The sequence below is a fragment of the Symphalangus syndactylus genome, chromosome 14 (genome assembly GCF_028878055.3).
Source record: "Symphalangus syndactylus isolate Jambi chromosome 14, NHGRI_mSymSyn1-v2.1_pri, whole genome shotgun sequence".
NCBI classification, from domain to species: domain Eukaryota; kingdom Metazoa; phylum Chordata; class Mammalia; order Primates; family Hylobatidae; genus Symphalangus; species Symphalangus syndactylus.
The window spans coordinates 69009798-69024315 of NC_072436.2; the positions used below are offsets into that span (position 1 = coordinate 69009798).

Sequence of the window (14518 nt, forward strand, 5' to 3'; positions counted from 1 at the left end):
AGATGGTTACCGGAGGCTGGGAAAGGTAGTTGGGGAAGAAGGGGATGGTTAATGGGTACAAACAATAGAAAGAATAAATAAGGCTGAGTGTGATGGCTCACACCTGTAATCCTAGCACTTTGGGATGCCAAGGTGGGCGGATCACTTGAGGCCAGGAGTTCAAGACGAGCCTGGCCAACATGTCAAAATCCCATCTCTACAAAAAAATACAAAAATTAGCTGAGGATGGTGGCACGCACCTGTAGTCCCAGCTGCTCCAGAGGCTAAGGTGGGAGGACCACCTAAGCCCAGGGAGGTTTGAGGCTATTGTGAGCTGAGATAGTGTCACTGCACTCCAGCCTGGGTGACAGAATGAAACCTTAGTTAAAAAAATTTTTTTAATTGTACATTTAAAAATAATTAGAAGAGCATAACTGGACTGAACCACAAAGGACAAATGCTTGAGGTGAGGGATACCCAATTTACCCTGATGTGAGCATGCCTGTATCAAAGTACCACATGTAACCCACAAATATATACACCTAGTATGTATACACACACACACACACACACACACACACACAAAATTCCTTTGAGACTTCCCCTATGTGAATGTATATTCTTAATGAGGTATTCCCTGAGGACAAAACAAAACTGAAAAAAAAAAAAATTTTAACTGTTTTCAATAATCACATTGTTGGTTAAGGTCTTGGCATTGTTATTGTGACTGTGATGCGTATAAGGTGAGATAAAAGCTAAGCAATTTTGTGACAGTTTATGTCTATCATCCTGATGTCTTGGAGAATTGTAATATCTGACACAGGACAAAGAAAACCTACATTTAAGATAGAAGACGTTATGAATTTGAACCAGAAGAATCTGTATAATGATGATGAATTTTCTCTTAAAAACAAAACATACATGCATTGACAGGCCAAAGTGGGCAGATCACTTGAGGCCAGGGGTTCAAGACCAGCCTGGGCAACATGGTGAAACCCTGTTTCTACTAAAAATACAATTAGCCAGTTGTGGTAGCACATGCCTGTAGTCCCAGCTACTTGGGAGGCTGAGGCACGAGAATCACTTGAACCCAGGAGGCTGAGGCTACAGTGAGCCAGGATTGCGCCACTGCACTCCAGCCTGGGTGACAGAGAACCCTAGAAAACAAAACATACACTTCAATTTCCATCTATGGGAAAGCAATAACCAGCCCAGAAGCAATGAACACACCTAATCAGCCACTGTTCTTTAGAGAAGTAGCTGACCCCAGGTCTGGAGAAGTGAGCCGGAAACATCTTGACATACAGATAACTACTAGTAGAAATGAGGAAATCAAATCAAATGTGGGACATATGAGGATCAATAACATACTGCAGAGGTTTCAAACATCAAATATGTTAAAATTTACAAGTTCATACTAATGCTTAAGAAAAAATTTATCACAGTTGGTGGATGCCAAAGAATCAACTCATTCTGAAAAAAATAGGTAAGTGAAGGAAAAGCACCCCATATCTGTGTCTTTCTTACACAAACCGTACCACTAGGCAGCCAAATAGCAGATGAGGGGGAGTTTCTCCTTGCAGAGAAATATTTCTGCTTACACATGAAAAAGGGATATAGAATTAAGATATCCTTATTTTGCAACCCCTAATGAATAAGTGGATCAAAACTAAGCATCAGCTGCTACTCAAATCCCAAAGAAGGCAATCAGTTTGCGCCTCCTATCAGGAAGACCACATCACTGCCTAAAGCAGTCTCATCAAAAAAAAGAAAGAAAAAAACAAGCTCTAATCAAGTGTCTATATTTACTTACCAATTTATGAGCTACAGAGAGGGCAAAGGACACATTAAAGGTACTACATGGTTGCAAGCAACAAAGTCAGACCTGGGGAAACCTGCCAGCAGTGCTTCTCAAACTATGTGCTTGATCAGTTTTTTCTCCCTAATTTTCAATTAACTATAGACCAATAATTCTGTAAAATACAAAAAAAAAAAAAGGAAAGAAATTTTAAAAACCCCACAAAAACATACAAACTCCATTTTTTTATTGTTAGATTCAATAAACAAATATAAAATCACTGTCAAAATGTTTCTAGAAATTCTCAATTTCTGTACTTAGGTAATCATAAACTAGCACTAAAGTTTCTGAACTGGCACTGCCCTGGGTCCCAAGACATTTTGAGCAGCACTGCTTGGCACAGCCAAGAATCTAGCTTCTTTATCAAATAAATTACAAGGAGGGAAGGAGGAAGGGAAGAACCTATATATTAAAAATAGCATAATTTAAAAGACCTACCTAAGCCAGTCACAATATGTGGATCTTATTTTGAATCTGGATTCAGACTTAGTAAAGCAACAACCACAAAAAAAATGATTTATGAAAGTTGAAAATCTGAACCAAACTATTATTTAAATGAGATATTTTTAATGGTACTGGTTATGTACCTTATATTTTAGAAATACATAATGAACAATTAACGAGTAAAACATACTGATATTTAAAGTAATACAAGAGAGTTGGGAGTAGAGATACACACACATAACACAACTGGCCTTAAGTTGATAATTATTGGAACTAATTATTGTATGAGGGTAATTATCCTATTGTCTTAATATGCTTGACATTTTCCACAATCAAATAACAAATTAGTAAAATTAAAAATTTAAGTTTTAAAAACCTGACTCCCCTATAAATGTTTTTTAAAGGATTAAAAAGGAGTAATTTTGGAGAGGCAAGTTTCCACAGCATCCTAATGCCAGAAAGGGTAATAAAATCTAAAAACTTTTATAAAGATCACGTTGAATGTAAACTGTTTGAGACCAGCCTGACCAACATGGAGAAACCCCGCCTCCATTAAAAAAAAAAAAAAAAAAAAAAATTAGCCGGGCATGGCGGCACACGCCCGTAGGCCCAGCTACTCGGGAGGCTGAGGCAGGAGAATCGCTTGAACCCGGGAGATGGAGGTTGCGGTGGGCCAAGATCGTGCCATTGCACTCCAGCCTGGGCAACAAGAGCGAAAGTCTGTCTCAAAAAAAAAAAAAAAAAAAAAAAAAAAAAAAAATTAAGTCAGCTGCAATCCTAATTATATCCCTCAATCAACTAATAAGCAGAAACTACTATGTATATGATGTTCCATTTGTGTGGTGCGACTAAAGAAGGGAGATTTTCTGAAAATGCCAAGAACAATACTAAAATTATATGCAAAGAGCACGTTTACTTTCTGAAAACCTCATACAAATCTTTTGTATTTGAAGCCCTATGATAAAAATTACCAGCATTAAGTGCAAAAAGTCCCAGAGAAAAACATTATTTATAATGTATAATTAACGGTCAACATTGGTCACTAGGATAAAACACAAAAATCACCCCTACCATTTTTATGCTTTAGCAGCTCCTCCTCTCATTCTAATCTAGAATCCCAATTTCAAAGGACTGATCCTGACAAGATTAAAGAAGCTTATAACTTCCCTAGTTGCAAGTTCCAAAAGCAAGCTGAGAAGAAAGGAAGATTCTTTAAAAGTAAGATTCTTATTCACTATGACTGTGTTTCTGTAGTTTACAGGCACCTTATTCTCCAATCTTTTAACAGCTCTTCTCCCTCTTATCCGGATTCACCTGTAAGGTTTTAATTCCAACAAACTCTTGACAGCAAGCCGCTCCTCTCTCTACTCCACCCCCTTGTCTGTGACTTATAGTATTCTGTAATTTTACTCAGGCTGTGGGTCTCAACTAAGTATGCAGTGAGTTTCATAGGAGGTGACAAAGAGGTGCTGCCTTTTTTTCTCCAAGCCCGTCTTGCTGACTGTGATGTCTCTCTTGTGCTGTGATGGAAATAAGAGATCTAAAAAAAGTAGGGTTTTTGTTGTTGTTGTTCCCCTCCATTCATCCTCTTTGTATTATTAATTGGTGCACTCTATCTTCAGGCATCAAATACTAAAACAATTATAAGTAAGCAGACTATGTCTGAAGAACGGCTTAATCTAACAACTTAAAAGTATCGGGTTATTTCCATCACCTGCTAGCCATTCAATTATTTTTTTGTGCCCTTAAAACTTCTTATAAACATATTCAAGTATAATTCAAATGGTTTAAAAAGCTACTCTGGTGGTCCACAGAAGTAATGGCTGCTCTGTAGATTCAAGCTAATAATAAATGACTAGCTTGGTGTTACCTTAAATGGGTTCTGGCAGAAACAGCAAGTGTTACCAGAAGCAGAAAAAATACCTTTCCAACACATATAAAAATCAAGCAAAGTTTCATTCAAACCTATCTGGGGAAAATATGCTGTAATCTAATTTTATCCAGAAAAAAATTTGAATTTTAAGAAACCTATGACCTGTATATACGAATGGTTGACGCAAAGTAAAACACTATCATGCTATGACTTCCAGTGATACATGAAGAATCCCCAAACATCCCAAGTCACAGAACTTGTAGTGAAAAACCTTGTCTGCAATCAGAGGCAAGCAAGTCTTTAAAAAATCAGCCACAAACACAGATGGTATTTTAAATATACAGTAGGAACATTTATTTTAACACTTCTAAAAGATATTTCTCCATGCCTGATGATTTGATATAAAAATCAAACCCATCATACTTTCCCCATCAGTCTCTCTACATTTAGGGCAATCAGAAATTTGTACAACACGAATATTTGCTTCTGAAACGAGAATTACAAATTAAATGATAACAAAAATACACAAATCAACTGGACCCTAAACAAATTTCTAGTGAATTCTTTCCCTTTTCCCCCAATCACCTAGAGCTTCTTTCTTCAGCCTCATTCTGCTCCTTTTCCTTTCTTTGCTTGGCCATGAATTTCTGTTAAAAGCAATTTGCAATATAAAATACTTATTAGACATTATTTTGCTACATGTGCAAATTTATCTACTGTATATTTTATTTATAATTTAAAAGAAACTGACCCTACAAAATATTATAAACACAGTGCCTTATATAAACATTTCTTCCTTTCATTCATCAGTCATTTGATGTTTATGATACACCAGGTATTATGCTTGGTGCCTGAGGATTCGGTGGGCAACAAGACAGATAGAATCTTTTATACAATAAAGCTTACATTCTAATGGGAGAAGAGAAACAATAAAAGAAAAAAATAAAATACTTTGGGGGCGGTGGTAAGCACTTCAAAGACAGTGTAACAACGAAACTGAGGCTGAACTTTTTTGGGGGTTCTACTTAGCTAGGTCTTTCTTAAGCAGACCTTTCTGGGGAAGTGATACTTGAGACGAAAAACATGAAGAACTGGCCATGCAAGTAGGACTGGGAAGCAGCAAAAGAACAGCAATATAAAGGTGCTAAGGCAGCAGTGGGTCTCTCATGTATGAAAAACAGAACAAAGCCAGAAAAGCTGAAACACAGAAAGCATTCAGAGAAGTAGAAAAGAAATCAGATCATGCAGGGCTTTAAAGACCCAAAATAAGAAGTTTGGATATTAGACCAAGTGCAATATGAAGCTACTAGAAGGTTTTAAATGGAAAAGTGACATGACGAACTAAGTTAAGCACACAGGTAGCAAAGCACAATGCATAAGAGCTTGGGCCTAGAATGAAATAGAGCTGAGTTCAAATGCTAGGTCTGCTACTAACTAGCTATGTGACCTTGGGTTTAGATATATAACCTCCTTAAGTCTATTTTCTCATCTTTAAAATTGGAATAATAGCATCTACCTCATGAAGTTGATGAGATTAAATAAGCTTCCAGCATAGAACAGCTCAATAAATGTTAGATGAGTGTCTGTGCCACAAATTCAACAGAGAGGATGTACAAAACTCTCAAATATTCAGCAGGAACTAGAGTCACCATTTCAATTATGGCTAATAATGATTCTCTAGAGTAACACTTCTTAAAGATGTGTACAAGTTAAAAAAGGTTTTGTGATTAAATCAGTTTAATAAATGGGTTGCATGAAGTTAAGCAGGATTCATTCCAGCTAGACAATTCAGAAACTTTAATATGCTAATGTCTACATGACAAGAGGGCATCAAAATATGCAGTTTCTTACTTTAATAATGGAGTGTCAAATGAGACTAGTGATCTACAGAATCTACTCTGGCAAATGTTGCTGTTCAAGTAAAAGAAATAAGGACTAGAAATTACAGGCAAGGTACACTGAAGGAGAAAACAGGACTTAGGAGGAATAAACTGGCATAAACATTCTCCTAAAGCGGGGGGAAATGTACGTTTGGGGTAGATAAATAATTTGATTCTAAGACAGTAACAACACTTCAAGATTTTGCAAGAATTTTAAAAATTACCTCAGTATTTTGCTTATGACGTGTACTCTTGCAGTGATTTGTCATTGCTTTTTCACCTGAGTAGAAGAGGGAACAAATTGGACAGAAGAATCCAGCCTTAGGTACAAGAAAGTCTAATTCTAGAGGATAAGAAGAGACAAGAAGAAAATTAACAATAATTAATCTCCAGTTGTGTTCATCGATTTATTTTATTTATTTATTTGAGACAGAGTCACTCTGTCATCCAGGTTGGAGTGCAGTGGCGCGATCTCAGCTCACTGCAACCTCTGCCTCCTGGGTTCAAGTGATTCTCCTGCCTCAGGCTCCCAAATAGTTAGGATTACAAGTGAGTGCCACTGCGCCCGGCTAATTTTGTATTTTTAGTAGAGATGGGTTTTTATCATGTTGCCCAGGCTGGTCTCGAACTCCTAACCTCCCCTATAGGATCTGCCTGCCTTGGTCTCCCAAAGTGCTGGGATTACAGGTGTGAGCCACCACAACTGGCCTTCATCAATTTATTTAAACATGACAAAAATATTAAGCACAGTACATACTTAAATATAAGAACAGTACACACTGCTATAAATTTAGGGATCAATAGTAGTAATTTTAATCAGAAAACGTTAAGTCTTTATTTCGTTAACACATTCTATAATATTCCAGAGCCTCTAGGGAATGCCAGTATGCCACTGCTTTGGTATAATGCCAAGTTGAATAGATTCCCACGGAGAATCTTCAGATAACAAAGAACTGTTCAATAATCAGAATACCAAGTCATTAGATAAGAACCTAACACTCTAAAATACCTCTGGCTGGGACAGGTGGCTCAAGCCTATAATCTCAGCACTTTGGGAGGCCAAGGCGGGCAGACTGCTTGAGCTCAGGCGTTTGAGACCAGCCTAAGCAACAAGGCGAAACGCTGTATCTACCAAAAATACAAAAATTAGCCAGGTGTGGTGGTAGACGCCTGTAGTCCCAGCTACTCATGAGGCTGAGGTGAGAGGATTGCCTGAGCCTGGGAGGAAAGGGTTGCAGTTAGCTGAGATCACATCACTGCACTCCAGCCTAGGCGACAGGGTGAGACCCTGTCTCAAAATAAAATATAATAAAAATAAACCTCTTAGGAATCCTGTTAAAATAAAAGAGAGAGAAGAGGTAGAATGATGGGCAACTGTCTGACTGAGGAGTATGATGGCTGAATAAGGTCCCCCCTCAGCTCACCTTAGCTGACCATGAACAAAGTCGGCTAGCAAAGATTTTCAGCATGTTCTGCTTAACTGGGGTGACTTTCTGCCTGTGGGCAAGTATAACTCAATTCTCACCAGAGTGGCAAAGAAAGCACCAGGAATAAAAGAGGAGATACATCCCAGATTTCAAGAGTGCAGTAAAAATATCCTTCTCAGGTAAAAACAGCCCAGTAAGCTGTCTTCAAAAATGCCACTGTGTAAAACATGCAAATTTCCACTATAAAATGACAACGCAGGCAAGGTTACCCAATTACTCACCTAAACAACAGAATACTTATTATGGTGTTGATTTTTAAATTTCATATGGGTAAGAAAAAAATGTCATTTTAACTTTACCCTCAGGGATATCAGATGCCACTGATTTGCCTGAAGAAGAGTCTTCAGTCTTCTTGCGTTTTCGCTCTGGTTCTGAATCCTTTAATCCAGATTCCTCATCAACTAAAATTTTTCGAGGAAAAAAAGCTATTCAGAATAGACTTACAGACTTTGTTAACATTGGGTAATTCTTACCTTTTTCTTTCTCAGGGAAAACCTCCCTTGGTTAATCCCATCTGGCCATTCTTTGAACAATATTCTCCAATATTCTTTAATGTAAGGAATAAATGGGTAAATCCATTCAAATGGATTTAGGAATATAGGTCTAAAGCTAACAGCAAATTTTATTGATATATGTTCCGGGCAGAATTTAAAGAGTAATACAAGTCCTATCATTACTGGCAAGAGAACTTATATATGCAAAGTGCTAAGCTGAGCAGAGAGTGGAGATTAAGGGAAAAGGATACCAGCAGAAATTGATTCTATGGCCCAATACCGAGGCCCTTCCAATCTAGAAAATTGAGCCGAAACTGATAGCCTAAGACCCCTGTTAGAATCACAAGTAAAATTATTAATATAAATGTTAAAGCCCACCGAAGTGAGTAACACGTAAGAAGCACTCAATGTTAGCAGACTCTGCATACTATGATCTTGGGGACAGACAAAAATGAAGACTGATTCCAAGCAATTCTGATTACCCTCAGTAGCTGAAATGCCTTACTGTTGCCTAATACTTGACAAAACCCTTTTACATATATAATCATTCATTTACCTTTTACCTCATGTAAGATAGGCAGGTCAAATCATTATTAACCCATCCCTATTTCTTCAGAGATAGAGAAAGCACAATCAAAAGAGGTAATAAACGGATATGCCCAAGGTTGCATAGCTAGTGAGTGACACAGGCTAGAACCAAGACTTTGTGACTTCAAGTTCAGTGTTCCCTCCATACATCTGGGCTACTCTGACTACTCTTTAGTATTCCTGAGGCGATGGCCAGGAACTTTGAAATCATTACGTACTCTTATTCCTCTCACACTTTACTGATCATCAAGTCCTACAATCAATAAGAAAAAGGTATCTTTCTTTTCTTAACTTGATGGTTAAAACAATCTGGTTTCCTTGCCTCCAATCTCCTTCTATAATTGTTTATTTCTTCATCAGGGTAATAAACTTTCCCAAACATATCTGTTCCTGCCACTCCAAAGGCACATTTATCTTAATATATAACATATATTAAAGTTATATAATTAAAATAGATTAAAATAAATGATTTAAGTTTACAATTGTGTGGAAAAATGACTTTTTCTTAAGCTAGGTCCTTTTGTCAAAACATATTGTTCATTAGTAAAAATATATTGTTAAGTAAGCAGTAACTAAATCATCCTTTTATATTACTCAGTTGCAGTGAGGTAGTTCTAAGCAAGCTGACTGCCAAGGTTGCCCTACCACACAGAAATTCTGAAGTTGGAGGGTGACCTTGTGAAATCATGCGAGAACCTAATTACTGAGCCACCACCTATACCTTGGTTATCAAAGATTGGTTATGGAAAAGAATAGACAAGGAAGAAGGAATGAATACCCACTTGACCATGACTTGGCAAAGAGCTTCGAGGGCATAATCAAAGGTAACCAATCATGTGGAAAAGTCAAGTAAGACTAACTTAAGAAAACACTTTAAAAAATCACGTTTGACAACAACCTAATGGGGGATTCATCAACATCATTTTCAGGAAGGTGGTAGGAGAAAGAAACCAAAATACATTCAGTTCAATGGGAAATTAAGACATAAAAGTAGGTGGTTCTTTCTAGATGTTTTGCTCTAAAAGCAAGGAGAAAAGATAGGAGCTAGAGAGATTTCAAGGTCAAAGGGATATTTCTTTCAATGGGAAAAACTTGGCCAAATTGTGTATTTTATGTGTATAAAGCAAAACATAAGTTGGCAGACAAGGGAGATCCTAGATTTACTCTGGCAAATAAAAACGAAAGCAAGGACATCCAGTGAGAAATGGGTTAGGTGATGTAGAAGGGAGAAAAGGCTAATTTTACATCTGGTTAGCAAACAGTAAAGAAAGGAGACCTCTAATACATTGGGAGCAGCACTGACAGCCCACCTGAGATCCTTGGACCAAATCATACTTGGTAAGTTTTCCTTAGAGAAGATAGGATAGGAAAGAAAGAGGGCAATAAGGGTGCTACAAAGAGAATGGTAAAAGCGATACCCTTACAGTGCTCTATTTAAATCATACTGGCAAGGTGATTTTTTGCTTAACCTCTCTAAATCAATAAACCCTTGCGAGCAAGAGCTATGAACTTTCTTTTGTCCACCCTTTTTAACACTGTTATGAAGGATGCCCAATACGACAAGTATCTGTTGAGTGACTACAGTATTCTCTCTCACTAGACATTTCCTTATTTGTTTCAAGTTAAATTTTATAAACGCTATTAAGGCTTCCTGTTTAATTCACTGGCTGGCTGCTGAGAAGCATCCACAAAGCAAGGTCCACAAATAATAGCTAGTTAATAAATAATTTCTATCTGATGCTGCAACGTGGTCAGAAAACCTTTCAAGGATCATTTAATCTATCACATTCTAATATCAATAATCCATTCTCTCTACATTACAAAGATCAAAATGTTACCCACATCTAATAACTATAGTTGACTTTTCCCACCCCTGCTCTATTCCACTGATTTTCTACTTTTCTTCTTAGATAGATCTTTAAAACTTCCACTACTCTCTTGTGTTGTGTAACTTTCCTTCCCATTCCAACAATCCTGCTTTACCTTCACTCATCTGGAAGGCCTCTTCACCTTTTGCTGGTTCTGTCACAACAGCTTTTTCTGATGGCAGAGTTTTCCCAATTCTAACTCTCTTGGTTGGAGTTTTAGCTTTAAAAAGAAAGTCCCAATTTATTGCTCTAGTAACAGTATTTAAATTGCTTTAAATTAAACATATTATACTGTCTGAATCAACATTATACATTTTTGCAAAAAATACCCAAATTTGGGTGGGAAGCCTACTGCTAACATAAAATAGAAGAATTCTATTTTAAAATAATCAGTTTAATCTAAGCATTTCCTTTTGTTCCCAGTTATCATTTTCCCAGTAACTATGCTTTTCTAACTTCTTTTCCCAGGGTGTCTATAAATGTTTTTCTAATTTGTTCCATAAGCTGTGGGACCTTCCTAGTATTTTATTCTTAGATGAGTTAAATCTTTCAGAAGGTTTTTTTTCTTCTTTTTGGAGACAAAGTGGCTCACTGTTACCAAGGCTGGAGTGCAGTGGCAACCATTGCTCACCACAACCTCGACCTTCTGGGCTCAAGCGATCCTCTCGCCTCAGTCTCCAAAGCAGCTGGGACCACAGACGCATGCCACTGTCCCTGGCTCACTTTTTAATTTTTTGTAGAGACGGAGCCTTGCTAGGCTGCCCAGACTGGTGTCGCACTCCTGGCCTCAAGCGATCCTCCCACCTTGGCTTCCCAAAGTGCTGAGACTACGGGCGTGAGTCACAATACTTGGCCTCAAGATTTTCTTAATGGAAATTATGTTTACCTCCCTCAAGTTCGGAAAGTGAGCTGCCCTACTATTCTGTATCATTACAATATTACTTTAAAATCAAATAGTTCCTTTATAAATAATTCTTAATCCTAAGTCTAAGCAAAAACTGGGAGGTAATCTGATGTAAATGTTCTTCTATTTATCAAAAGTTGTCTTTTTCCCACAATACAAATATATCATTTTCATTCCAATTCTAATTTGGCTACTTTAGTTTGTTTTCTGTTGTCATCCTTTCTTGAAGTATAACCTGGAGCAAGTTCTGCTGTATAACTTTAAAAAACTGTGAAACTTGTACACATTTCTTTGGAAAATTTATTGTTGATTTAACTATCTGTTGGCCTCTAATATCAATACTGGGTGACATTATTGGTAATGCCACAACATGTATTTTAAAATTAATTTTAAATGTAATCCCCTCATAAAACAGAAAGACTACCCCTTCCAAGTATCTACCTGTTAAGTGTCTTTCAATCATGGTTTTTAGATCTTCTTCCATAACATTCTCATTTACTGGACTCACTTGGGACAAGGATTCAAGTTTTGTCTTTTTTGTGTCCACAGCTCTCTTCTTTCTGTTCCCTTTTTTATCTGTGGGATGGTCATTTTTGCTTTGTGCTAACTCAACTTTTAAATCATTATCTCCATCTTCCTCCTCTCCAACTTCATCAACAGTAACAAAATTAAGCTCTTCTTTAAGGTTGTTAAAATCCGCCAGAGAGTCTTCATCCTCTTCAGTTACTTCATCCAAAGTCACTAAATGCAAATCACTGCTGTCATCTTGTATTTCATCTACAGTAACTAAAGTAGAAGGGTCTTCAGGCATCTGAGAAGAAATGAAGCCAATGGAATCCCTTACGGTATCTCCTTCATTTCCTTTAGTATTTAAAGTGGCAAAAGTTATGTCTGCTGACTCATTCAAAGGTAGTTCTTCCACTTCTCCAATTTCATCCACAGTTACCAAGCGTTCCTGTTTGAGGAGATCTTGTTCTTCAGCCACTGACAGAACAGTAACATCTTTAGGTTCACTGTGGGAAATGCAATCATCTTGGTCAATTAATTCATCTAATGTAAAAAGTGAATTTGAATTTTTTACCATTTCTTCCATATTTAGTTCTTCTTCATCAATTACTTCATCCACAGTGACTAGAGCTTGTGCTAGATGTGCAGCTGCATCTTCCTCTTCCCCAATCTCATCCAATGTTACAAAAGATAGTTCTCCCTCAACACCACGAGGGGCGGAGGTTTTCCCCTTTTTCTTCTTTAAGTTAAGTTCAGAGAAAGGAACATTTTTGAGAGTTTCTTTCCTTTTTCCCTTTAGTGGATTCTGCTTGGCCTGAGAAGGATTCACTTCTTCTATAACCTCATCCACAGTAACAAATTCATCCAAATTAAATGGAAATAATGGCTCCTGTTGGAGAGTTAAAAATCATAATACTGTAAACAAATTTTGACCACTGGCTAGATTCCAAATAGTCATGATAAATGTGCATGCAGATCATTTGGGAGAATTGCAGTACAAATTAGGTTTCCTAAAGACTAAAATTAGAGTTATTTTATTTTGTTTTTTTTGAGACGGAGTCTTGCTCTGTCGCCCAGGCTGGAGTGCAGTGGCGCAATCTCGGCTCACTGCAAGCTCCGCCTCCCGGGTTCACGCCATTCTCCTGCCTCAGCCTCTCCAAGTAGCTGGGACTACAGGCGCCCGCCACCATGCCTGGCTAATTTTTTTTTTGTATTTTTAGTAGAGACGGGGTTTCACCATGGTCTTGATCTCCTGACCTCGTGATCCATCCGCCTTGGCCTCCAAAAGTGCTGGAATTACAGGCTTGAGCCACCGCACCCGGCCTAGAGTTATTTTTTTTAAAGCCCACAAATGACTTAGCTATAATTCACAAAGTGTAAGCCAGAGGTAAAATCCTAACAGTGTCAACCTAATTCCACTTTTACTTAAATTCAATAAGATTACATTTCCTAAATGATGAGTTTTGAAGTATGACACATAAAAATACATTTAAAGTATTTGTCAGACAATACAAAGGATTTACTGTTCCGTATGTCAAACATCTAATAAGTGTTCTAGAATACTTACTGGACTTCTAAAAGCACCTCAAGTATAGTTAGAAAGTAAACAGCTAATTAGGCTGTTCCATTTATCAGTATATATTGATTACACATTAATTATATATAGAATACATATTTTAAGAAATACAGGCCGGGCATGGTGGCTCACACCTGTAATCTCAGCACTTTGGGAGGCTGATCACCTGAGGTCAGGAGTTCAAGACCAGCCTGGCCAACATGATGAAACCCCATCTCTACTAAAAATACAAAAATTAGCTGGGTGTGGTGGCAGGCGCCTGTAATCCCAGCTACTCGGGAGGCTGAGGCAGGAGAATCACTTGAACCTGGGAGATAGAGGTTGCAGTGAGCTGAGATCGCGCCATTGCACTCTAGCCTGGGGCACAGGAGCAAGATTTCGTTGCAAAATAATAATAATAAAAGAAATATAATGGTTACATTTTGAGAAAGTTGTATGAAAAAATTATTACTAAGACTCAATGCCTAACATAACTGTATTTGAAAACAACAGTACCTGTAATTTTTTTAAATGCCATCAATAGTAAAGAAGATAAATTCCTACCAGGGCTCCTATACATTTAGTATGTTATCAGTGATCAACTGCTATTTTATATACATATATATACACACACACACAAATATATATATAATAACGACATTAGAATATGTACCCTGTAATTTCTAGGGAGAATATCTGCAAGCTATTGTATTATCAAATTAACAAAGCAAACTGAAGTAGCCACAATCTTTACTTCTGCTTTAGTAGCCATAATCCTTACTTCTGCTTTAGTAGCCATAATCCTTATTTCTGCTTAAAACTAGTAACATTTCTCCTTGCCCCAACAACATAGGCCCAAATTCATCCCCTACCAGGTAAGAAAAGTAAAATGACTGAAAAAACATTCTATGAATGGTAAAAACCTAAAATAACCAAATATAAAATATGTTTGACAACAGAACTTGGTACCAGTAAAGTAAATCTTAGAGACCATCCACTTAAGGCTAAATTAGAGCAAAAGGATAACCTGTTTTAACAAAATGACGATGACTCAAGTCAAATGTCAGTCTCTTTTACATAT

General features: G+C 37.3%; 1 protein-coding gene across 5 annotated transcripts in view; it reads right to left on the bottom strand.

Annotated features, from left to right (window-relative positions):
* Nucleotides 1-4481: 4481 nt before the first annotated feature.
* Nucleotides 4482-14518, bottom strand: part of ZNF638 (zinc finger protein 638) — a 154257-nt gene continuing 144220 nt past the window's right edge. For 4 of the 5 annotated variants that reach the window (XM_063617845.1, XM_055242704.2, XM_055242707.2 and 1 more), the window contains exons 24-28: nucleotides 11817-12771; nucleotides 10587-10691; nucleotides 7821-7922; nucleotides 6259-6377; nucleotides 4482-4801 (exon numbers count right to left, since the gene is read on the bottom strand). In XM_063617845.1, coding sequence (XP_063473915.1) covers nucleotides 4736-4801; nucleotides 6259-6377; nucleotides 7821-7922; nucleotides 10587-10691; nucleotides 11817-12771 — 1347 coding nt within the window. In that variant the 3' untranslated portion in view covers nucleotides 4482-4735. The remainder of the gene's footprint in view (nucleotides 4802-6258; nucleotides 6378-7820; nucleotides 7923-10586; nucleotides 10692-11816; nucleotides 12772-14518) is intronic. The other variant, XM_055242705.2, reaches the window with a different exon arrangement.